This window comes from Pseudopipra pipra, chromosome 23, assembly GCF_036250125.1.
Source record: "Pseudopipra pipra isolate bDixPip1 chromosome 23, bDixPip1.hap1, whole genome shotgun sequence".
NCBI classification, from domain to species: Eukaryota; Metazoa; Chordata; class Aves; order Passeriformes; family Pipridae; genus Pseudopipra; species Pseudopipra pipra.
In genome coordinates, this window is record NC_087571.1 from 5,377,066 (window position 1) to 5,401,531 (window position 24,466).

At 46.7% G+C, this 24,466-nt stretch overlaps 2 protein-coding genes across 6 annotated transcripts in view; both read left to right on the forward strand.

The window, feature by feature from the left end:
* The window catches only part of LAYN (layilin), a 118,789-nt gene that overhangs the window by 3,946 nt on the left and 90,377 nt on the right, over positions 1-24,466 (forward strand). For 2 of the 3 annotated variants that reach the window (XM_064634574.1, XM_064634576.1), the window contains 6 exons: positions 153-456; positions 2,068-2,225; positions 2,523-2,561; positions 2,733-2,816; positions 3,158-3,260; positions 3,888-4,703. In XM_064634574.1, coding sequence (XP_064490644.1) covers positions 153-456; positions 2,068-2,225; positions 2,523-2,561; positions 2,733-2,816; positions 3,158-3,260; positions 3,888-4,212 — 1,013 coding nt within the window. In that variant the 3' untranslated portion in view covers positions 4,213-4,703. Of the gene's footprint in view, positions 1-152; positions 457-2,067; positions 2,226-2,522; positions 2,562-2,732; positions 2,817-3,157; positions 3,261-3,887; positions 4,704-24,466 lie in introns of those variants that run through there. The other variant, XR_010424994.1, reaches the window with a different exon arrangement.
* The window catches only part of SIK2 (salt inducible kinase 2), a 35,510-nt gene continuing 19,353 nt past the window's right edge, over positions 8,310-24,466 (forward strand). For 2 of the 3 annotated variants that reach the window (XM_064634567.1, XM_064634568.1), the window contains exons 1-4: positions 8,310-8,560; positions 16,754-16,870; positions 18,067-18,130; positions 21,706-21,867. In XM_064634567.1, coding sequence (XP_064490637.1) covers positions 8,411-8,560; positions 16,754-16,870; positions 18,067-18,130; positions 21,706-21,867 — 493 coding nt within the window. In that variant the 5' untranslated portion in view covers positions 8,310-8,410. Of the gene's footprint in view, positions 8,561-15,532; positions 15,700-16,753; positions 16,871-18,066; positions 18,131-21,705; positions 21,868-24,466 lie in introns of those variants that run through there. The other variant, XM_064634569.1, reaches the window with a different exon arrangement.

Genomic DNA, 24,466 nt, shown 5'->3' on the forward strand with positions numbered 1-24,466 from the left:
AGGTGCCATTGCCAGGCCAGGAACACAAGAGGCTCTTTACCTGTCTACTTTTCCATAGAAACAGTGCAAAACTCGTCCAGATGGAAGCATTAGCACCGAATTCTGGCCGTGCAGGCAGAGTTGCTGTGACAGGTCCCTCTCCCTCCCCGCAGGACAGACAGTTTGCCGCCGCGGGACGCAGAAACCCTGCTACAAAATCGTGTATTTCCACGATGCCTCCCGCAGAACCAGCTACGAGGAGGCTCAGCTGGCCTGCCAGGCTGACGGGGGACACCTGGTGAGCATCGAGAGTGCAGCAGAGCAGAGACTCATCGAAACCTTCGTCAGGAGCCTCCTGGCTTCCGATGGGGATTTCTGGATAGGGCTCCGGAGGAAAAAGGAGGAGGAGGAGGAGAACAATAGTACAGAGTGCCAGAACTTCTACTCCTGGTCGGATGGCAGCTCAGCCAAGTTCAGGTGGGTGCCTGGGGGTGGCACTGGGAGGCAAAAGGGTCAGGGACTGTCACCTGCCTTCAGCAGTCACAAAGGATTCTGTCAAATGCCCCAAGGAATATTGTCCCAGCTGCCATCTGTGAGTCATCCCACCCAGATATAAAGTTACCCTGCTCTGGAGACTCTCTGTTGCTCCATGTGACACCTAGAGTGTTTAGCTCGGGCTAATTGATGATTTTTGGTTGCTAAAAGGAGGGGGAAGAACAAGTGATCTGGTCTTAAAAAATCTGCTTAGGCAGCTACAAAATATGTGCTTTGACCTGGAGGTTCCTGCACTTCAGATGCCCTGGAGCTCATCCCTGAGCAATGGGCTCTTTCCCTTCCACTTGCTGAAGGAATGACATTTTTTTTTTCCTGTGAGACAGTTAAATCTGAGAGCTGCAGGATTTCTTTGTAGACGTGAAAAGTTCAAGTTTTCACAACATCTGTGAGATTTCTGCCTCCCTGTCTTAAGGTGAGAGAAACCACAGCATTTGTTGAAATTTAAAATATCAAAGCAGCAACATTGACACCAATCTGCATTCTCCTTCCTATTGCACATGGGTAAAAACATCTTGCCAGTGACCTTCTTGCCTTGGCAGCTCATCAGATATTTCAGTTGCCCTGTGAAGAAATGAATAAAACTGCTTTTAGTGCTGTCGGGTGCATTAAAGTTTCTCCTGTGGTTCAGGTATTGGGGGTGGATAATGGGAAGCTGGAGCCAGATCTGCTGCTAAGAAACAGGCCCAGCTTTATTGCCTTCCTTTGGTGAGACACAGCTTATTTGTGCTAAATGATAAAGCCAAGGAAAACACCAGGGGAGGAAGGAAGTGAGGGAGAAATACAGCATTGGAATGATTGAAAAAACACTGCTTTAACACACAGGGGTGTTTTCCCACGTGGAGTACCTTGGGATAGCTGGAATTATCTCTATTGTACAGGCCAGCTTGGCAGGCAAAACATGGTTTGCTCCAAAATAGTGGGTATTGAGCACTTGTCAAAATCAGACCCAATTTAAAAGAGTTCCTCTGAGCTGCAGAAGATGCCTCCTCAATAGCAGTGGTGTTCCGGGGGGCTGAGCCTCCTTCCTGGGGGCTCTTGGAAAAGCCTGCACAGTTGTCTGGTGGTGAAGTTTATTATCAGAACAACAACAACAAAAAGAAAATTATCTGCAAGTGCAGCCAGTGCTGGTGCATTTCCAGACAGAGAAAACCAGATCCCCCTTCAGCTTTTTCATTTCCTCATTAAAGAGGTGTTGAAATTTTGCGAGGCACCGAGGCCAGAGAGCAAAAAAAAAATAACTGTGGTAGATGATTTTGCACAGGTCTAAAATTGTTTGGGAAAGTCAAATTTCTCCCGAGGGGTTCCAGGCAGGGAGGGGCTCAGCAACGTTTAACACCCTGATTGCTGAGTTGTTTTTTTTTTTCCTTTGGAAAAATCAGAATTCCGAGAATAAATAACTGTGTTCCCAGGGGAAGGGCGGGGTGGGAGGGTGTGCTGTGACCCTCTGGCTGTGCCCTCTGGGCCGTGTTCCCATCTGAGCTCCCGGGAAGTGACGTGGGGCGGCCCCTGCCCGTGTTGGTTGTGTTTTCCCAGGAACTGGTACGTGGATGAGCCATCCTGTGGGGGTGAGATCTGCGTTGTGATGTACCACCAGCCATCTGCCCCGCCAGGTGTCGGGGGGCCTTACATGTTTCAGTGGAACGACGACAGATGCAACATGAAAAATAACTTCATTTGCAAATATTCCCTCGGTAATGAGTCATTCTGTGCCTTTGAAACCCAACCCCCAGAAGGTACGAGGAGGCTGCAGGGACACAGGGAAACCCTTCCTCAGATGGGTACCTCTGAGTTTATGCAAGTGCTGGGGGAAGCAGTCTCAGCATTAATATCTGCAGCTCCCTGTGACTTGGTATAAATTTTCAGAGGGTTTTTATGAAGTGTGAAGTGTTTGAGGTCTCAGCTGGGGCCTGAGGGAGAGAGAACACCAGAGAAGGGTGCTCATGGTGTTGGTCTCCCCACTCAAATTGTGCTTTTATCTTTTCTTTCAGAGAAGCCAACAAATGCTCCAATAGAGAATCCTCAGAGAGGTGAGCTGGAGTCTGGGGCTCTTCTTCAATGATAAGTTAACTTTCAGAGGCAGCCCTGTGTTACAGTCATTCTCAGCAGGCTGAAAACACACTGAGCAAGAAACTTAACTTAAACTCTTAAGCTCTTTCAAAAAGAAAATCTGCAATGTTAACTAAGCTGCTTCTTCCCAGATGTTGCCACGGAGCCCTCGAGCCCAGTGCTGCCAGGAGAACCCCGGAGGAGAGGTGTTAATGTGACAGCTGTGGGAGCCAGAGGTACGTTGGGCACTCCCCCCTGGCTGTGCAAATCCACATTTTTCACATTTGGCTGCAAACAGTTTCAAGTGTTTGACCCAAACTGTAGGAGGCTGTATATACAGCCTGAAAAAAAACCAAACAAACACCCTTCCCTCAAATCTTCCCCTTCAGTACAAACCTCAACTGGCTGCTTTGGTCACCAGAATGTTAAAAATCTGAAGCGTTCTGGGTCTGAAAAAGGTACTTTTATTAAATCATTTTTGAGTGGCTAAACTGATCATGTTTTGTTTGTAAGTGTATATGATTAACTGTGAGAATCTTCCAATTCCTTCTTACCACTGACTCCTTTTTACCCCTAGAACCTGTTCAGAGTCTTGCCTACATCCTTATTCCCAGCATTCCTGTGCTGCTGCTCCTGGTGGTCATTACAGGCATCTCCTGTTTTTGGCTTTTTGTGAAGAGGTAAGTGGCATTTTTATGTTAAAACCACCTATGGTAGCATTTCCTGGCAGTAATCTCACAGCTGCTTTTGGCACCCTGGGAGGTGCTCTGCAGAGGACCTCTTGCAGCCAGAGAAATGTTTAAAAAGTGCAGTGGGTGCTCCAGGCTGAGTTATTTTCAAGGAAAATTTTAAGTAAATCACGTTATAGCATATTAGTGTGTTCACAGACATAGCAGTCAGGGAACAGCGTGAACAGTTGATTTTCATGATGGTAGCACTTCATCTTATTAAAGATTTGAATCATTGATTTGAATTATCAGATGTTCCCCTTCAAAAGTGAAAAATGTGGAGATAAAAGGAGCAAATAATACCTATCAATAACCTCTCCTTGCTTTCCCTGTGTGCACAGTAGCTCTGGTTGTGGATTTGGGAACATCAGGGTTGGGTTTTGCTGCCTCAGTATCTCCAGGTTGTGCCAAGGGGCTGTTCCGGGTGTGCAGCACGGAATGACAAATAATTCCCAATTTTAAGCAGAGCCCGGGCTCTGAGGGTCAGCTTCCCTCGAGGGTCAGCATTAAATCACTGTCAGAGGTGTGGTATTGCTTTGTGCCATAACAGGGGTTTTTTGTTTCCCCCCCATTCCCCAGGAGGGAGGAGCAGATGGACAGGAGCCCCAAGGAGGAGGATGCCTGGCTGTCCAACAGCCCCAGCCTGGACATCTACAAAGTCATCAACAAGCAGTCGGAGGCAGACCTGGCTGGGACCAGGCCTGGCACCAAGAATTCCTCCTTCCGGGCCCGGGAGCACTGGGAGCTGGGCAGGGCCGGGCAGGAGGCAGCGCCCAAACCCCCCAGCAGCGGCTTTGGGACCGAGAGTGGCTTTGTCACCAACGACATCTACGAGCTCTGTGGGGACCGTGTGGGCAGGAGCCAGGAGTCCACCTGGGTGGACAATGAGATTTATGGATATTGAGCAAATGGACAGAAAAAAAGCCCCCTGGAACTCAGATGACAAAGTGGGTGCTGATACGAGTTTACCTCCCTGTCTATGCACTTGTTTAATAACAGTTACACGTGGTGTTCATCCTGGGTTTGCATTGTCCCCATATTCTTCCCTTTTTTTTTTTTTTTTTGAAAGAATGTGGGTTTTTAACGATCCAGACTGAAAAGAATGTGTATATTTTGCTTTGCATCAAGCCCCCTTTGCCCTGGGAGCGGCTTGTTAATAACCTTGATTCACTTTTTTGTACCAAAGATATGCCTTGAAAAACTAGAGGACAATCCCAAATCCTTATTTATTTAACTGACCCAGTTGTCTTAAAGGTGCTAAAAGTTGCCTGTCAGGTGTGATGGAGCCCTGCTTTCCTGGACATGAGGAGTGGGGAATGAATGCCTTGGTGTGCTTTGCTTGTGTGTGCAACTTTTACTTTACCTATTAAACTGCCTTTGTCTCAAACCACGAAATTTTCTCACTTTTCCACTTCTTTCCCTCATCCTCCTGGGAGGGAGGGAGTGAGGGGAGACCAAGAACATAAAGGAACACAAATAGGACACACCTTTTGCCCTGCAGGTGTTTCTGGCTCCAGGAGAGAGCAACGTTTTGCTGCTGAACAAATCTCTGAAGCACCTAAAATGAATTTTTAGCTCTTGACAGGGTTCCCTTAAGAGCTTGCTCTTCTCCCTTGCATGGAAATAAATAAATAGGAAAAGGAAGAATTTTCACAAGCCACCAGGAAACAAAGGTTTGGCAAAAGGTGTTTTATGTGTGGCTGAAACAACAATAGAACTGAGTGCAGGGGTAGCCACGAACCTGTTCTGCCAAAGTAAACAGGCAGGAAGAGGATTCTACTGCAGACACTGAAATATTTCAGTGCACAAGGGCTCTGTGCTGCACATCTGCAGTGTCACAGTGTCTGCCAAGCCCCTGCTGTTCCTCCACCAGAACGTGGTGCAAGATGAAGCCCTGAAAGAAGTAATTCCTTTAAAAAAAAAAAAAAAAAAAGAATTAATCTTCCAGGTCTTTTGGAAATGGCATCGAGTTAGCAACAATTTCTCCTGAAAAGCAAAATCCTTATATAGGAGAATAGGCAGTGCTGGGCACTTGGAATGCCTGGAGTTTCCAATGCAGTAATTAGTGCTCTTTCATCAAGAAAAAAATCGATCCATTTTGACTCTTTATTCTTGGTCTCTTCCCTCGGTTTTTTGGGGTGGTTTGTTGTTGTTGTTTGGTTGGGTTTGGTTTGTTGTTTTTTTTTTGCAGGCATTAAGCATCAGGCACATCCTGAGCATTTCAGGCGTTGAAAACCAGAAAACGAGAGGCAAAGCTTGCCAGAGGTCGGAGATGAGGCGTCTGAGATGTGTTTTGGTCTGGTCCCGGCTCCCTGAGCTCGGGCAGCGAGCTGCGTGTGCCCAGCTGAGGGGATTTGAGAAATTCTGCTGCTGGACGTCTCCTCTGGAGCCCTGGAGCTGCAGTGACCACACGAGGGCATGTGCGCTCCACGTTTGTCCTCCACGAGCTGCTCCATCCCCGCTTTGCCAGGAGCGCTGGGATCCCTTTCCTTGGAGCACGGCAGGAGACACCGGTGGCCGCTAAAATGTGCAGGACAAAGGATGTTTTTGTGACTGCAGAAGTGGCCAGGAAGCAAATAAATGTTTTAATACTAAAGAATCCGGTTTGTAATAAAGCGACTGTGAATGAATATCAGGCAATATTTGGCACAGTGGAGAAAAAGTTACTTTTAACGCACCAAGCTCGAGTCTGTAAAAAAAAATGAAGCCCCTCCACAGCAGAGAAATGTCACAAGTGGCACTTGGGGATGACACCACTTTCTATTCAAGTAGGATTATGGAAAGCTTGCTCATGTACCTATCAATCACTTAAAAGGGTGGATGTCTGACTAACTCAAGTCATCAGTTAGTCATTGCCAGAACTTCTGAAGGGGATAAATAGAACAGTGAGAGCACTCTGGTTGTTCTCCATGGCAGCCCAAGTCAGCAGCATCATCTCCAAATGTCATTCCTTAGAGAATCTCAGGAACAGGGAAGGACAGGCATTAATTTTTGCACAGAGAACTTCAGCTCCCTTTGCAGAACAGTCATCACTCTTTGACACGTAGCAAATTTAACCAACTTTTCACAAGTATGACACAGCTTTACGTGTAGAACTTGTACAAAAAAGGGAAAGCAAGAGGCACAAGTTTGTTCCTTGTTTTCTTCCACTTGTTCTTTTCGTGGCCACGCTCTGTTCTGAGCTGTGTTTGCATCAGAAAAGCTCTGTGGCTGTGTTGCTGATCCAGAAGACATGAGGCCTCTTGTTTGGATGTGCCTTGTTTGGTCAGTGGAATGGAGCAAAGATTCCAGGGGTGATTCCTGGTACCCAAAGTGAATCCTCCAGCCTGAGATGGGGCAGAGGACAAGAGTGGTCAGTGAGGGACAGGCATGAAGTGGGAGAGCAAAGATTACTGCAGAGTTAAAATGGCATTTTTGGAATGAAAGCAAGCTCATGTGTAAGTGCACAGACAAATCAGACCTGGTGGACTTAGTACTGGAAAGGGAATTTAGCATGAAAGGCCTTAACTTTTTTCACACATTCTCAACTCTGAAGGTCCTCTAACCATTTCATGTCAAAGGGCCTAACAGAGCTTCCCAATCTGTCTTTCCAGGTGTGCAGGAAATAAATAGAAGAATAGTTTAGTTATAGAAGGGACCTGCAAAAATTATCTAGTCCAACTGCCTGACCACTAGAGGGAAAAACAAAAGTTAAAAGTGTGTCATAAGGACTTGATTCAAGTGCCTGTCAGACAGACAGGCCTGGGGCATTGACCCACTCTCCAGGAAGCCTGTTCCAGTGTTTGACCACCCTCTTGGTAAAGAAATGCTTCCCAATATCCAGTTTGAACCTCCCCTGACGCAGCTTTGAGCCAGGAGGTTGTCCCTCAGCCTCCTTTTCTCCCAGCTGGATGAAGGCAGAGGCCCCAGCTGCCCCTCACAGGACATCCCTCCTCCTCCAACCCCATCAGCAGCTCCATGAACCTCCTCTGGATGCACCCAAGCACCTTCTGAAATGGTGGGGCCCAGAGCTGCACCCAGCACTCAGTACTGTGTGATCTGACTGGGATTTTGGGGGGCTGATGTACCAACGAGAGGCATCTTTGTGATCTGGAATAACTGGGGCCACTGGAAAAGCTGCCCAGTGCCAGGGAGAGAGGATTTGTGTCAGGAAACTGCCTTAAGGACCCACAAAGTCTGATGCAGGTGCAGCAGCTCAGGGTCTCAGTGCATGGAGCCCCTGATTTGGGGCTGGAAAACACCTGGGGCTGACCCATTCCCCCTCATCCTGCTAATGAGCTGGGCCTGCTGGGAGCTCATTAATGGGATAATGGGATCTTATTAATGCAGGGGGTGGGTTTGACTCCCCCTCCTACAGCCACACTGTGGGGCACCTACCGAGCTGGGAGAGCAGGAGGGGATGCCCACACCAAGCCGTGGGGGGAGCCTGGGGGACCCATCGACCCTCAGCATCACTGCCTCATCCCTGTCTCTACCTCCATCCCCCCCCTCCATCCTCGTTCCTGTCTCCATCCCCATCTCTATCTCTATCCCTGTCCCCATCCTCACCCCTGTCTCCATCCCTGTCCCCGTCCCCATCTCTACCTCTATCCCTGTCCCCATCCTCATCCCCATCCTCGTCCCTGTCTCCATCCCTGTCCCCGTCTTCATCCCCACCTCTGTCCCCATCCCTATCCTTATCCCCACCCCATCCTATCCCCATCCATCTCCATCCTCTTTCTCACCCCTACCCCTATCCATCCCCTGTCCTCTTCCCCATCCCCTCCCCATCCCGTCCTCTCCCCCATCCCCTCCCCATCCCGTCCTCTCCCCCATCCCCTCCCCATCCCCTGCGCTCTCCCCCGTCCCTGCCGTCCCCTCTCCCGGCTCTGTCCCCACCCCACGCCCGGGCTCGGCCCCGCTGGGCGGGCGCGCCGCCGGTTTCCATGGCGAGCCCCCGCCCGCGGTGACGCGCGCGGTGACGCCGCTCGGTGTCCGTGTGTCGGTCCGTCGGCGGCGGAGGGACGGGCGGAGCGGGCGGAGGGGGCGGCGCGGCCCCGGGGCCGCCGAGCACCGACCCCGAGCAGCCCGAGCCGCCGCCGCCGCCGCCCCCCGAGCCCAGCATGGTGATGGCCGAGCCCCGGCGGCCCCCGGCGCTGCTGCCCCGCGGGCTCGGCCCTGTCCGCGTCGGCTTCTACGACATCGAGGGCACGCTGGGCAAGGGCAACTTCGCCGTGGTGAAGCTGGCGCGGCACCGCATCACCCGCAGCGAGGTGAGGTCGCTCCCGCCGCATCCCGACCCCCCGTCCCGCCCCGCGCATCGCCGCGCTCCGCTGCCGCCCGGGGATGGAGCCCGCCCGGGATGGGGGGACCCGGCTCCGGGATGGGGGCACCCCCTCCGGCGGTGGAGCCGGCCCCGGGATGGGGGTGCCCTCCGCAGGATGGGGGTACCCCACCAGGGATGGGGAAACCCCCCGGGGATGGACCTGGCCGCGGGGATGGGGGTACCCCACCAGGGATGGGGGTACCCTGCCCCGGGGATGGAGCCAGCACCGGATTGGGGGTACCCAGCCCCAGGATGGGGGTGTTCCCCCGGGATGAGGGTACCCCTCCGGGGATGGAGCCAGCCCCGCACTGGGGGTACCCAGCCCTAGGTTGGGGGTACCCCCCGGGGATGGACCCGGCCCCGGAATGGGGGTACCCGCCCCCGGAGCCGGGTATTCCCTTGCGCGCCCCTCGCCCGCTTTTGTCCCTCCTTCCGGCACCTCCCGCGGCGAAGGGGATATTTTATTTTATTGCAGCAGCCGGGTTGGTTTTTCCTGCTTTCATCTTGCCCGGGGAGGGCAGGATAACGCCTCCTCCCAGCCCCTGTGGCTCAGGCCGCGGGCGAGTGCTCGGGGATGTCACCCCAAGGATGTCACCCCCGAGGATGGCACCCTCCCGACCCCGAGCGTCCTCGGGGTGAGCGGGGCAGGCGGCTGCTGGGTGAGCTGGGGAGCTCTCCCTGTGAGCAGGGGAGGTTCAAACCTTGTGTCGTGCCCGCTGTCATGCCCTGGGTCTGTCCCGGTGTCCTGACCCGGCCGGTGCTTGCAGATGAGCAGAGCTTCTCCCTCCCTGGGTTATCCGTTCCAGCAGAAGAACTTGTGTGTGTCCTGAGTCCTTCCGTCCAGCATCCTGCAAGTTAACCAAATTCAACCATTTTTAGCCTCTTTGTTTAACCACCCCCGTGTATTACCCGGTGATTATTGTTAATACCTTGTGCTTTACCTACAACAAAAATGATTGTCAGTCTGGGTGGGTAAAATGTGGTCGTGTTCACTTTAAAAGGGGGAAAAAAAAGAAGGTGTCTGGTGAGAGTAATGGCTCTGAAAGATCAGCTTTCTCCTATATGTTGCTCTTAGGTAGTTTTAGTCACTACACCTAGAGGTGAGGTTTTTGTAAGCCTGTGTTCTGGCTGCTTTCATTGTTTGCTGAGGAAGAGGTTACCGTGCTGCTCTGTGCCTGACAAAAGTCATTAAAACGTTTCCTGAAGTACAAAGTGAAAACTGAACAGACCTGCAGTTTGTTCATCGCCCTGGGCTCGTGTGGCAAAACCATTCCTTGCAGGAATGGAGAAATGCTCAGCTAAGGGAAGCAAACCCGTGGGGCTCACACTGCTCTGGCCACACAGGGCTAGATGAGCTTTGCATCCCGGGGGTTAACAGCAATTTTTCTTATTTCTCAAGTTCATAACAGACTCAGTTCTCTTTAAACCCTTCCTTGCTGTTCCTGAAGAGCCAAGCAAAGCCCTGGCAGTGTTAATGTTCCCTTCCCAAGTTTGTTGCCAGATGCCAAACTTGTAAAGGCTTCACTTGAAGATATTAAGTTGTCACTTGCTCTTCTTTGGCAGACTCTGTGATGGGGGTGAGAACTTTAATCTTTATTTGTATTGTACTTTTACAAAGTATGTTTGTTTAGCATTGTTCAAAATAACAAAGGTTACAGAAAACTTAGAGCTCAGCAGCTTCTCAACTCTGCTATGATTTTTATTTCATCCATGTCCTAAGAAACTGCTGAATTCCAGTCCATTCTAATACATAATAATGATATTATTTTTTTTTAAAACCAACTTTTCTGTCCAGTCTGAAGCCTCTTTACCTTCTGTGTGATTTTTACAGCAGATTTGCCTGTGTTGGAGGTTTGTGTCAAGGTCTTTGATTTTTTTTAATTTATTTTTTATTTTTATTTTTATTTATTTATTTATTTTTATTTTTATGATGCAGCTGCATCATATTTCTGCAGCAGGAGATGCAGGAGTGTTTATCTGGAATTTAATTGCTGAGTTAGTTGCTGGAAGTACTTACATGGCCTTTGAGGAAGGGGAACCCTATTAAGATTACTTCTGGTGATGTCAGAGGAAATAAATTCCAGCCAAATACTATTTGGAATAAGCACTTCCAGTTTGGAGCACCTCATCTGCTTGTTAGCTCACTGGGCACACAGAGTGGAAGTCCTGCTTGTTCATGTCTCCAGATGGAAGGCAGGTCGTATTTCAAGTTTGTTCTGACCTATTGCTTAAATTTCTTGAGTTGCTGATTTCTCTGTGCCTGTAATAAAATTCCAGGGGCAGAATACTCAGTTTTTTAGAAAGGCTGTGCCTGTGTTCCGCTGCAGGAAGGTCTGTGCTGTGTAGCTGCTGAGACTTGCTCAGAAAAGCTGTTTTAAAGGACTATTTCCTTGCCTGAGTTTCTCCTGAACCTCCCTATTTGAAACCCTTTACATTCAGAACCTCTTTTAGCATCAGTATTTTGAAATAGTATTTTGTGTGGGTTTGACCTATAAAATATTTGCTTTTTTGTTTTTACACAACTCTGCCCAGCCAATAACCATCAAATTAGAAAGGATGGGATCTTATTGCCTTGAACATCAGCACTTACAGATGATGTACAATCCATCCTTTTTATGGAAAACCTGCAGGTAGGAACAGAGAATTGCAGAGTACAGGTGAGAGTGGCATGAGAGCAGCCAGGGGTGGTGGATGGGGTGTGCAAAGTCAGAAACCTCATCCTCAATCCCACACTCCCGCAGCCCTAAAATTGCACAATCAGTCAAAGAGAAGTGTGAAAGTTAAGGAAAATGGGGGGGATTTGTGGGAATAGAGGTGGTGCCTGACTCTCTTTCCTGCCAGTCCATTCAGGGTGCCCCAAAAAGGGGCCAGGGCTGCCCTCGACCTTTGCTTTGCTTGTTGGAGTGTTTGCTGCCAGAGAAGTGGAGGGCACGTGCTTTCCTGCCACGCTCATTTATCCTCTTGCCCAGAAATCCTGTGATCCCAGGGTAACTTCTGTTAATGAGGCGTGCAAATAAGCAACAGATTTTTATTTCGTTTTTTTCTCCCCCTCCGTCCTCAGAAGGAGAAAGGAAAAGAGAACAGAGGTAACTGGGAGCAGAAAGTTGAAGAAGACGGAGATTTGCTCCTGGTGAAATAGGGTGACGTGTGAAATAATGGAAAAGCTCTTGGAATAGGTGAAGGTGCTGCTTGGAAAAAGCACTTTCAGGAGGAAGGCAGGTCTTTGTGAATAGGCTGTGAGAGAGAGAGAGTTGTATTCCCCACCCACCCCCAAAACTGTGTAACCAACACCCCCCAAGGATTAATCACCTCCAGAGGGACACTGGGCGTTGCTCCCCAGGTGAAAATAAAGTTCTTTATGTCGCCGTGGATCACACTGTGCTTCCAACTGCCTGCTGGGTTACAGGGACTTTGTATTTTTCTCTGGCAAAATAAAAATTAAAAAATAAACCCAGCTCCTGATAGGAACTGTGGTAGCAGTTTAGCTGATCAGGTGTGCTTAGGTGGGGCACAGGCAGGGACAGTTTGGATGTGAATTTGGGGGGAGAAAAGTTGTGTTGTGGTTTGATTTTTTGCTTTTGTTTGGAGTGTTTGGGTTTTGCCTTGTTTTTTTTTTTTCTTTGAAGAATTAAATGAATAACATGCAAACAATGAAAACTGAAAGCTGGAGTAGCTGAAGAGCAGAGGAACTTTCATCTTCTTTGACAATCATTTCATCTTCACTTCTTGGCAGCTTCAATTCCCAGATGTCAGATGAGGATTGAGCAAACTCCAGTCTAGTGAAAGAGGGAAGGAAATATGTGCTATCCCTAATATTTTACAAATTAGTGGGAATCACGAAAGTTGCAAAGATATTTTGGAATGTGACCCTTTGAGCAGCACAAACTGGTGATGGGGGAAGGGAGGGAACGGGATCCCCCTTTTGTTTCCCTTGTCAGAAGAAGTTTGTGCTAATATTATATATTGATATTTGGCCGGGGTTTTTCTGTTGTTTGTTTCTAGCTGTTGCTAGTAGTTGTTGGCAAGCTGTGTATTTAGGAACAAAACACACTCTTTCAGATAGGAAACTGTTCCAGGGCTTGAAGGAGCTTCTCCACCTCTAAGAATTACATCCCTTTTCCTGTCAGCGTGACCCAGCTGAGCTCATGCACACGAGTGAGCTGCTGAATGCTCTGCTCCTCCTCACATCATCATGAAAGATGGGGCTGGAGTTTTAAGCATTTCCAAGTGGTTCTTCTCTCTAAATCCTCTCTGGCCCCGGCAGGATGTGTGAAAGTTAAAAGATGCAGAATAGACTTTTGAGATGTTTAATCTGCATTTGAGTGTGGAAGAAGAGGTGGCAGCTGCTCCTGTGCTGCTTCTCCTATAGGAGATGCACATGTATAATGTGCACATATATAATATGCACACTGAGAATTGCACCAAGGGCTGCAAAAAGCAAATTTTTTCTCCTTCAGGTAGGTTTTTACTGTGTTAAAAAACCCTCTGAATGGTACCAAGTAACTGCACATCATGAGAGAAATAGTGGTTTGATGCAATGGGGTGGGATTTTTTTAAACCAAAAACCTGTTTAAAACTTGAGATATAGTTTGTTCTTCCTTAGTTTGTAGCTCCAGTAAGATATTCCTAATTAGCAGAGAGCTGTGCTTAGGGTTGTTTCAAGTACCTGTGGTTGCACAACACACACCTTTATGGATCCATTGGTGGTGGCTATCGACTGCCTGATGCAGCTCCAGAAGTCCTGTTTGGGAATTTTGGACAGATTATGGATGCAGCAGCACAAAATTCACCTTTTAACATGATAACAGAGTAGCAAGTAGTTTTCTGAGGCACTGGCTTGTTCCACGGTGCTCCAGTACTTTGTTTTCCAACATATAATGTGATTTCTCGAGGAGTTCAGTGTTAGCTGTGTTAATAAAGAGCATTTTACGGTGCTGTCAGGATTATCTGGTGATGTCTGGGTGAAAACATTCCTGTGGCAGTTTTCCTCCAAGTCCTGGACACATGGCAGTGGTAATAATTTTGGGGGGGTCTGTGTGGATGGACAAGAGGAGGTCACTTTGTGCATTAACCTTCTGTGACCTGTTCTACATCTCCACTCAGCTTTTATTTGTGGCTTTGGGGAGAGGGAAGGAAATGTTTCCAAACTCTTGGCAGAGGGTTTTTCTGGAGCCATTTTGCTCCCAGTGACTGTGTGCCCTGAAGACTTGTTTTCCCTGAAGAAGGTTTTGGTTTCAGTCTTTCAACAGCCTTGGAGAGCTGTTTTATTTTGAGCGAGGAGATGGGATAGGAAACTTCTGGAAAAGGAAGAAAGTAGGAAACACTGGAACATGATTCACTGCTCTTGGCCAGAAAGTGCAGTGAAGGTTGTAGCAGGATCTGTGGCCGTGCTTCCCAAACTTATATCACCCATTCTTTCTTTATTATTCTTTTTTTTCAACGCTGCTTTCCTCTAATCACATTTTACTGGTGGTTGCTCAGGAAATAAGAGCTGCTCAGGGATTTTAACCATGTAAAGACAAAAAAAAAAGAAAAAAGCCCTTTTTTTATTTATATGAAATTGCATACCTATATTTTTATTTATATGAAATTGCTCACTTCTTAGGAACTGACATGATATGGTTGCAGAGCATCATTAACCTCAGAGAACATAAAACTGCAGTGGGCACTTGTTATTGAGGAACTGGAGTGGAATTGGAAGTACTTAATCTTTAAAAGGGAAGAAGGACAAATGAGTTATCTTGGGTTTTCTAGGGACGTGGATACTATTTTTTTTATTCTTTTATTTTTTTTTTAAATCTGGGAAACCAAAGTTAAAAACCTGTTGCTGTTGGAAGGTGGGAAGTGCAGAGTTCAGGGTAAAATGCTGGAGATTTTTGGAGCTTTTTATCTCCCAAACTGGAGATACCTTGTTCCTGGCGTGGAAGGTGCATCACCACTGTGTGACAGGAATGTCACACTGCTCCAGAGGAACCCTTGCTTTGCTTTTTAAGGGAGAAAGAGCAGGTTCCAGCCCTCTGAACCCCCAAATAACGGGTGTGAAATGCAGAGATGAGGAGGATGAAGCAGAAAGCAGCTCCTGTCTCTGGCTGAGCGCAGAGGGACGGGGTAAAATGAGTTAGAGGAAGGGCAGAGATGTGACACAGGGGTTGTTTTTAATAAATATTTCCTGATATCTGAGGTTCAGTGGCTTTGCTGTGCTTGCTTTGACACTCTGGAGCTTTCTAGGGAAGCGATTTCTCCTCAGGCTCAGAACTGGTGCCTGCAAAAAATCAGCAGTAACCAGAGGTCCTTTTATGAGGTGTGATCTTAAACTGGGCTGGGGAGGCTGAAAGGTGTGTGGAGGGGGTTGTGGTGGTGGGGATTTTTTCCCCCTAAAGCTGCAGGAATGATTATTTGCATCCTCTGCTGCCTCGTGGCATCAGGGCAGAAGGTCTGAATGAGAAAGTGGCTTCACTTTATTTTTGTGCAAACCCCAAGTGGAGCTGGAAGGAACAGGACTGGAATGGGGGGTAACAAACAGGAGCAGGACCAACGTGCTTGAGTTGCCTGGGGTTTGTCCTCATAGTCCAAAGGCAGAAACTTTCAAAGGGAGACTTGTGATTTATTTTTTTTTAGGATTTACCACCTTGAGCATCACTGTTCCATGTGATGAAGAATAGAGGCTGTGCAATAACTTGTGATTAATGGTGAAAAATGTGTAGCACGTGGCCTTTTTTGCTTGTTTTTAATGGCTGCATATGACAACATTCTTATAAATGTTTATTGTTCCTTGATAAAATTGTTTTAGAGAGTTCTACATTATTTTTAAAAATTGCTTAAAAGTTTTAGACGTTGTTTAAAAAGAAAATCCCACAGCTGCCTTTTGAAAATTTTTTTTTGTCTGTTTTAGATGAGTCTTGTTCTGCTTCAGCTCTGCAAAAGAGCCTCCTGCATCTCACAACCCCATTTTCCCTGATTACCATTTAATCACTCATAGCAGAATCTTATTTTCCTGTTGGATGAGGGAGACAAGGGACTTCTAAAGAGGTTGTGGAGCAAAAGCAAAGTGAAATGAAGTCAATAAATAGTTAATTGTGAATTCAGGTGGGTCCCTAATCAGTGTTACTGGAGATAATGAGGTTCACCTCCTGTGGATTTTGTCTCCTGCTCAGCAGCTGTCTCCCATGTTCAATAGTTTGTGAAATGCTGTTATAATTGGGAGCATTTGTGTGACTTACATTGTTTGCTCCTGCTTCAGCATTAATAGTGTGATATTCAGGGTGAATAAACACCATTTATACATTCAGCACTCTTTAGTATTTTTATCCTTTGCATGGTTTTTAGAGTGGCAACATTTTTGCTTTCTCCTTGGTTCAAATTTTCTCCTGGGTTCAAATTTTCTTCTGGGTTCAAATTTTCTCCTTGGGTTCAAATTTTCTCCTGGGTTCAAATTTTCTTCTGGGTTCAAATTTTCTTCTGGGTTCAAATTTTCTCCTTGGTTCAAATTTTCTGAGTGTCTTCTGTTTGAGACTTCCTAACCACGTGTAGTCACCTTCCCTTTGCAGGTGGTAGTTAAAACCAAGGTCAGTAGGACCAAGATGTGTTTTGTGAACTAACTGAGATGTCTTTCCAAGGTTTGACTGATAAATAGATCTGTAGAGTTGGGTTGTTTGGTTTTTTTTCTCTGAAGGGATAAACTGCAGATGTCCTTTTGTAGTTGCATACTAATTAACAATTAAACATGTCACAGTTGAAACCATGTGGATCCACCGCCATGTTTGGATGATTTGGGCTGAGCCAGCAGTTTTTCTCACTTTAAAATATCACTTTGCAGTTGTGGGATTCAAATGGACTCCAGCAATGGACACGAAGAGGCTTTTAAAGAGGGGTTTTGTCCCTGTCAGCTGTTCCTACCTGCTGTTGATACAAGAGCACCTGGAGCACTGGCTTCTGTGTCTTCCATCCCGTGTAAAACCTGCTTTTTCTGGCATATTTAATGCTGTCAGTCTGTATTTTTTAGTGTGGGATTGGAAATTCTGAACTCCAAGAAACCCTCCAGTCATCTGGGGTCGTTGCATTGTCCCCCTGTATAACGAGGGCAAAACTAATGAGGGAAACGTTGGGGAGTTTTCATCTCACTCTTGCTGTTTGTCTGCAGGTGGCAATAAAAATCATTGACAAATCTCAGCTGGATGCTGTGAACCTGGAGAAGATCTACAGGGAAGTGCAGATAATGAAGATGCTGGATCACCCACACATCATAAAGCTCTATCAGGTGGGGGCAGTGGTGGCTCTTCCCCTTTCTCCCCATCTCTTTTGCTCTTGGATGAGCTCTTCAGTGAAAGATTTTGAAGGTTTTTTAATTGTGATTTTTATTTATTTATTTATTTTAGTGCCTGTAGTTTGTACAGTAAAATATGGGTTTGTTTTGTAGTGGTTTCTCTTCTGTTTCATCTTGTGTTCCTGCAGCACGTGGTGAAATGTTTGGGGCTGCTGGCATTTCTGCTCCAGTTCAGTCTTGCCTTTAAGGCTTTCCTGAGATACTCCCTTTAGGATCTCCCTGTTGGGGCTCTGTTTAACAAACACAGATAACACACCCTTGCTTCAAATAAACCTGGCTCAACAAAGATCTGGGTGTGCTAAAGCTCTGAATTTAAGGTCATCTGACAACATCTCCAAAGGAAAAACGAGCACAAGGACTTGGACCTGTGGTGGGGGAGTTCTGGATAAAGATGAAGATCCCAATTTGACTTTGTTTTATGTGAAAGGAACTGGCACTTGATCTATAAAATATTGATCTGCCAAGCAGAGAGGGACCTTTAAAGAGTTAAATTAAATGAAGTAATATCTTCCACAGTTCCTTCTGAGTGAATGGCAACACACAAAAATGGCAGAGGAGGGACTGAGAAAAGTTAAATTAAGTCTGGAGATCAGGAAGGTCATTTAAAGAGGGGGGTGATGATTATGCAGTGCTTAATCCTTCACTGTTAGTGCATTGGCTGGTTAAAAATGCAGGTTTGACAGGTGAGTTTATTTTTAAAATAGCCTTCAAATTGTCCCCCTTGGCTGCTTTTATCACGTGCCCATCCCTGTGCTGGGTTCCCACCAGGAGTTGGAGTTGTCTCATGTCAAATAAAATGCAAAGACCAAATTCACCAAGGTCTTGTCCATGAACAGCTCGTGCTGGGCTGTCTTATTGAGGTTGTTGAAAGAGGCCCAAAATGTGTTGAAATGGTTGTGTTGTGCTCAAGGTAAATCCAAAATGATTTTTTTGAACTGGAGGATTTTTCCCTTTGGGTCAATATTTTGATTGTGCTGTTTGCACACCTTGTGCAGTTGGAAAGATGGTGATAGCTCCAAGTGCAAGGCAAAGCTTCCAGATCTTTAGCAGAAGAATAAGGATCCATTTTGGTGGTTTTTTTGCTTCTTGCTCTTCCCACAAGCACTCATGTGTGATTTCTTCATGGACAGGTGATGGAGACCAAAAGCATGTTGTACCTTGTGACAGAATTTGCCAAAAACGGAGAAATTTTCGGTAAGCAAGGGAATATTTTCATCTTCAACATTTTAATGCACTGGGTAATTAAGGATCTTTCTGGGTCTGTTCTTGGAGACTTAATATTTCTGTACATTTTTGTCTGAAGTCATAATTTTTTTATAATTTACTGGAGTGATTTCTCAGAGTGGCTTCTGGAATTGAGGATGGGATATTCTGCTGTGGGTGTCTTTGCCACTGTTATATTAAGATACTTTAAGGACAGTGTGACGTGTTCTTCGAGGTGTGGGGGTCAGGAGCTGGGAACTGGTTAATGTTCTTTTAATGCCCTGTCAGGCTTGGTGTTAAACAGCCTGGTGTTAAACCTCATTGAGTCTTTTCAGCTCTGCTAAACCATCCCCTCATGGTGCTGGCTGATAGTTCATGGGCAGGGTTGGTTTTGACCTGCTTCAGGGAAATTCTCCCCACTCAGCAGCAGTTTTGTGTAGCTGTGACTTTCCCCAGTTGATGTCACTGCAGTGAATAATGTGTTCAGCCCCAGCCCTTCAAATCCTGTCACCTTTTGGATGATATCTTTACTTTTAAAGATATCTTTTGTAACTTGGCAGAACACACGAATGAAAAAGGTTTCATTTGTGCTCAAGACTTTACAGATCTGGAGAGTAAATATTTGGGAAAACACTTCTCACTCAAAACAGCAGCCAGACGTGCAAACACTCCTACATTAAATATGTACAGTAACCATGCAAAGTGTGCTCTGGGTGTGCAGAAGAAAAAGCAACAGTTCCATTGACACTCTTCCCAGTGCTTCTCTTGCAAACTTGCGGTGACTGATGCACAGTTTAACCAAAGTGACCTAAATTCTGCACTGGATTTTGTCCTGCTCACTGGGGAAGCCCGAGTCGTGTTCTTTTGTCCTCAAACTAAATTTTACCAAGGGTGAGGTTCCCTTCATAACTAGTCCTGGTGACACTGCAGTACCCAAGAGCACAGCACAGTCTCTGATGGTTTTTAGACCATTTCAGCACAAAAACCTCCCTCAACAGAGCCAGACAGGAACTGAGATTTTTTTTTTTTAATGATGAAGATTCTTTATAACATTTAATGTAGATTCCTCCGCTGAAATTCCAGCCAGTGATGTCTGCATTCATAAGATTGGAAATACAGGGAAATCCCCTGAGAAGGGATTATTTGTTCCTTACTGAGCTTGAACTGGGTGAAGGATGTCTTGACTGCCTGAACCTGAACCCAGCTCACAGAAGGTTGGAAGGGATTTGTAGGGAATGACTGTCCAGCTCTGCAGTGGGTTGCTCAGGACCCTGGATGGGGGCTACAGCCTCAAGCCATCCTGTTCCAACATTCTGACCACCTGCAGAGAAAAGAATCCTTAGGTTTAAACTGGATTTCTTGTGTTTCAGTTGGTTTCCACTGCCTTTTGTCCTTTTGCTGGGCACTTCAGCTGAGAGGAGCCTGGCTTTGCCACCTCCCTCCTCTTCAGTGTTTATACACAAAATGAGATTTCCCTCTGCACCTTGTCCTCTCCAGGCTGAGCCTCCACTGCTCTGTGAGCTCTGCAGACCCTTAATCATGTTCATTAACCATCACTGTGCTCACTTTGGTGTGTAACAGAGCTTTAACATTCCAAATTTGACACAGGTACAAACCTAAATGAAGGACTGCATCTTAAAGCACTGACCACTGGGTTTGCAGGGCAATGTCTGAGTCACGTGTTTTGAAGTAAATACACCTTAATCTTTCAATTGTCCAGCAAACAATTGTACTTTGGGCCGCTGAAAAGGCTGGACAGGGAGCTGGGGACAAAAGTCCTGCTGTGGATCCAGCTGAACCTAAAGTGTCTTCTGGTTTCTGTTTTATTGTAGTAAAATGAAAAAATCCAAACCCTGCTGTAGAAATGTGTGGGCAGAGGGTGCCACAAGGCTGAGATTTGCCCAGGGGGGTGAAATGTGGAGGTTTCCTGGCAGAGGTGGCTTTGCTGCTTCAGCCTGTGCAAGAGGGGTATGTCCAGGAAAACCCAGAGCTCTGCACACACATATTCCAGCAGTGCCCACCTTCTGGATGTCTCCAGCAAGTTCCAGCTGTCCTGGAGTGGTTGCTGTGCCCGGGGGCTGGCCCAGAGCCTGGATCCCAGTGCCAGCCTGCCCTGTTTGCACACTGGTTAATGCACAAACGGGGCCCATGCCCTGGTGGGATGTGCTGGGCTCTCCCTCTCTGGGTGATTTCAGAACAAATGGCCTCTTCCACTCAGAGCTGGTGAAACACTGAGGGCCAGCTTGGTTTGGGGTCTTTAAATGAGTCCTGACAGGCCAGAGCTGTAAAAGCCAAATGACAGCTTGGGTTCATTAACTTGTTTGCTGCATTGCTAACAAATGATGGATTAACAGTTTAAAGAGCTGGCTTGTGCTCAGGGTAATTTAGTTTGTGCCTTTGATATCTGACTTCACCTTGATATCATATGATTTGTCAGTCACTCTGTGACTGAATGATATTTAGCTTGCAAATATTATGATCTCCCCTTACTGCCAGGCTTTTGTTTGTTCTTGTGCTTTGCCAAGTTAAACCAGCTGAAAAGTGTTTGAAGGCTTGGGTAGGTTAGAAGCTCTGAGCAGAGTTTTCAGACCTGCTGGTTCCAGGGATCAGATTTTATCCCGAAGAAAGCAGAAAAAGTTTTTAAATGAAAATACTGCAGACAGTTACAAAGCCCCCAAACAATATTTTAATTAAAAATCCCCTAAAACACAAGCTAACAAAGCCAGGTCTGGCATTGTGTTGGGCAGGATGATCCTGCTTGGATCACTGATGTCACACAAGTGGCTTAGAAGATACAATTAACTGCTGGGTATAAAATCCATATGCATTTGCTGCTCCTTGGCCATTCTTTGTAGGATGTCAAAGGCAATTCCAAACCCATCCTAATATTTGATTCTTTGATTTTTGTGCTTGTAAGAGAAAGAATAAAATTGGCTGAGTCTTTCTGTCAAGACTCACCCAGCTGCTGCTCCCCTTGTTTTTGTTCCTGAGCATAAATGGAGTTGTTGCTTTCAGGGCTAACGTTGGTTTTTACAACGTAATCAAATCTGAAAACAAAATGTTCTTTTCTGCCTGTGACGCAACGAAGACAAGAGGGAGGTCAGGATGGGCACTCTATGGGTGCTTGTTTTATTTCCAGAAAACAAAAAAATAAATACTTTCAGCCCCTGTGCAGCCTCTGCTGAGGCTTCAGAGGGAGAAGTGTGGTGTGGAGCCTGCGGGAACTGAGCAGCCCAAAGCCTGAAGTACCTCGTGGTGGGTGAAGCCAGTTATTCCAAGCACTCCCCATGAATAGTTGTGCTCTGTGAAAATGCTGCTCAGGCAGCTCTGAAAGAAGGGGCAGAGCAGAGTTTCGTGACGCATCAACTTTTTCTTACTCTTATTTGGTTTTTTTTCCTTTCCCCCGTTGTTGGGGAGGGTGTTTCCCATTCTTTCCGAGGGCAGGGCGGGAGGATAAAGGCTTTGGCTGAGACACCTTCTGAGTGCTGTTTACTGGGGGGGAACCCCTTGTTTCCAGGGCCGTTCCTGGCTGTCCAGCCCACTCTAAGCCTGGCTTATCTCCCCAGATTACCTGGCCAGCCACGGCCGCCTGAGCGAGGCCGAGGCCCGGCGCAAGTTCTGGCAGATCCTGTCGGCGGTGGAGTATTGCCATGGCAGGAAGATCGTGCACAGGGACCTCAAGGCTGAGAACCTCCTGCTGGACAACAACATGAACATCAAAATAGCAGGTACTCCCCGGGCAGGGGAGGTCCAGTAACTCCTTGCTGTTGTTAGGGCCGTCCCAGTCCCTGGGTTGGTGCTGCCCAGGAGACCCTGCTGTGCTTGAGGCACAGAAAATTGGTGATAACGTGTCGTATTTTTGCACTTTGTGGTCCAAATGTTTCCTGGATTTATTTCCTGGATTATCCCTGTTACGCTTTCAAGAAAAAAAAAAACAAAAAAGGAACAATTTTTTTTTTAGAGTTACAGACGCTTTTTGTGGGTGCCGTGACACGTCTCTGATGCTGCCAGATGTTCAGGTTAAAACAGAGTTAATCAAATAACTTCTTTCAACATTGGGGGAAAAAAACCTCAAAGTGGAAGCTTATTGATTTTTTTTTTTCCCCTTTTTGCATGCATGATTTCATTTTAATTATAAATTTAGAGGCAGCAGATGTTGCTAGTGATGGAAATAATTTTCATTACAATTCTATGAATCCTTCCATACTGATTTTAGCCTGGCAGGACTTGGGAAAAGTGGGTAATATCTTGATTTGGGGGACTGTTGAACTTCAGACATCACTAGTATGGGAGCAGGGAGGGGAGGTGAGAGCTGTGAGGAGCTGCTTTGGGAAGGAGTGAGTTTGCTTGTCCTGAAAAGGAGCTGTGACTCCACAGCCAGTCAGGCTGAGAAGGGTAAAGTGATAAAACCTTTCTGATCATTGCTGCACTATTTTACCCTTCCTGGCAATTCTGAAATGGTGAAAGGGTTTTGGTACATCCTTGAGCTTTAACCCAGTGGGTTCATCAGCACTGCTGCTGTTTGTGGGGCATTTTTCCTTTTCTCATTTCTGATTCCATCCCTGCATTCATCTCCAGGAGCACCTGGAGATTTATGGCTGACAGACAATTTATTTACCAGGACAATTTATGCCTTCAGTAAATACTGTGTCTAAGGGCTGCAAGTCACCCACTTGCTCTGAGTAATGGAACTAAATGGGAGGGAATTTTTGTGCTATTGTTCGTCTGAGCTTCCCGCGCCTTCTCCCCATTCCCACCACCACACTTTGCCTCCTGATTTCTCTCCCCATCACTGTGCTGCTCTGTAGGTTGTTCTGTTCAGCCTGGCACAGTTTTTCAGAGCTCCTCAGGGCTCTCATCCGTGCTCTATGCAGAGTTATTCCTTTCCTGGATGTCCTCAGCGCTGCAGGGACGTGAATTCCTGCCCCCCCTGAGCACGACACGGGCTCACAAAAACACTCCTTCAAAGGCATCTCGGGAGACCCGTTAACCAAAGCAAGGTTAGAGCCATGAACTGCTCAGGCACAGAGAATTTCAATGCTCAGGTTCTCCAGGGACTCAAATAAAAGCACTGATAAATGGTAGTTATGAGATTCCATCAGCTGCTGCTGCTCTTTCCTGCCTCGGCTGCTCTCCTGCTCTACTTCTCTATTACAGAAAGTTAATTACAGGTGGTCTGTATGCAGATGAGCCCATTAACTGGCACTGGTTCTTCCATGTGTCTCTGTCAAGCTTTATCAGGTTTGCTTGAGTGATAAAGGAGGAAAGTTAAGACTGCTTGGAAACTTTGTAGTGATTTGCGCTGAGTCAGTCGTTTTGTTTTTCTCTCCAAAGGAGATAAATGATGAACTCCCCAGAATGTTTATCTGTGATTTTGGAGTTATCTGGTGCTGTGCAGAGCCCTGAGAACACTCTCTTCCAGTCGTTCATACTCTTCATGGCCCATTTATCAAAGTGTGGAAGAACAGAGGGCAGCCAGGATCCCAGCTCTGATAGCTGGAATTAGGCTCTAATTTGAATTAATCTAGGAATTGAAAAATGGCACAGTAACTGATGAATTACTTTGATAAAGCTCTGCACTGTCAGTGTTGACACAGGGTTCCAGCACTAAGCATGAGGCTCTGCCTTCCTGATCACTCCAAGCAGCTAAAAAATCCCCATAGGGATACTCCTGGCCATTCCAGGCTCTTCCTGACTTCCAGTGGTCCTCTTGATTCATTCCGGTGCTTCTGAGACTGTTATTGAAGCTTTTACTCTTGGAGGACACATTTTTTAGTCAGATACAGAGAAGTGCATAAAGTTACCTCTGTATTTCAGCTGCTGGGAGAATAAGATTCAAAAATAAATGCTCCTAAAACTGTGAGCTGGGTGAGGCTGCCACCTTTGATTAAAACAGCAGGCTCAGCTGCAATTTAATAGTGTTAATATTGCTCTAAAAGGAATGGGATGGATAGCATTCATAGGATCTTTCTTTTCAGTCTTAGTAATTAGCCAGGAAGTGGAGGATGTGTGAAACACTTGAGGGGAGAACTTTGATGGACTCATTTTCTAGAAGGTATGGGAGGTGGCTGGGAGCAAAACCTTCAAACCTCAAGTTTAGCCTAAGGAGCTAAAAGTGAAGGTATGAATGAGATAGAGTGAAGGCTGCAGGTGAGGAATGCCACTCCAGGTTTGACATGGAAATGGTTCTCCCCAAAGTTCCTGGATTGGTCATGTCACCTTTACCTTTTGCTGGTTTTTGAGGGGATCTTAGGGACTGATTTGGGTTCCTGCTCACTGATAACACCGTGCTCTCACAGGGACACAACGTGCTCCTGGTCTGTGCAG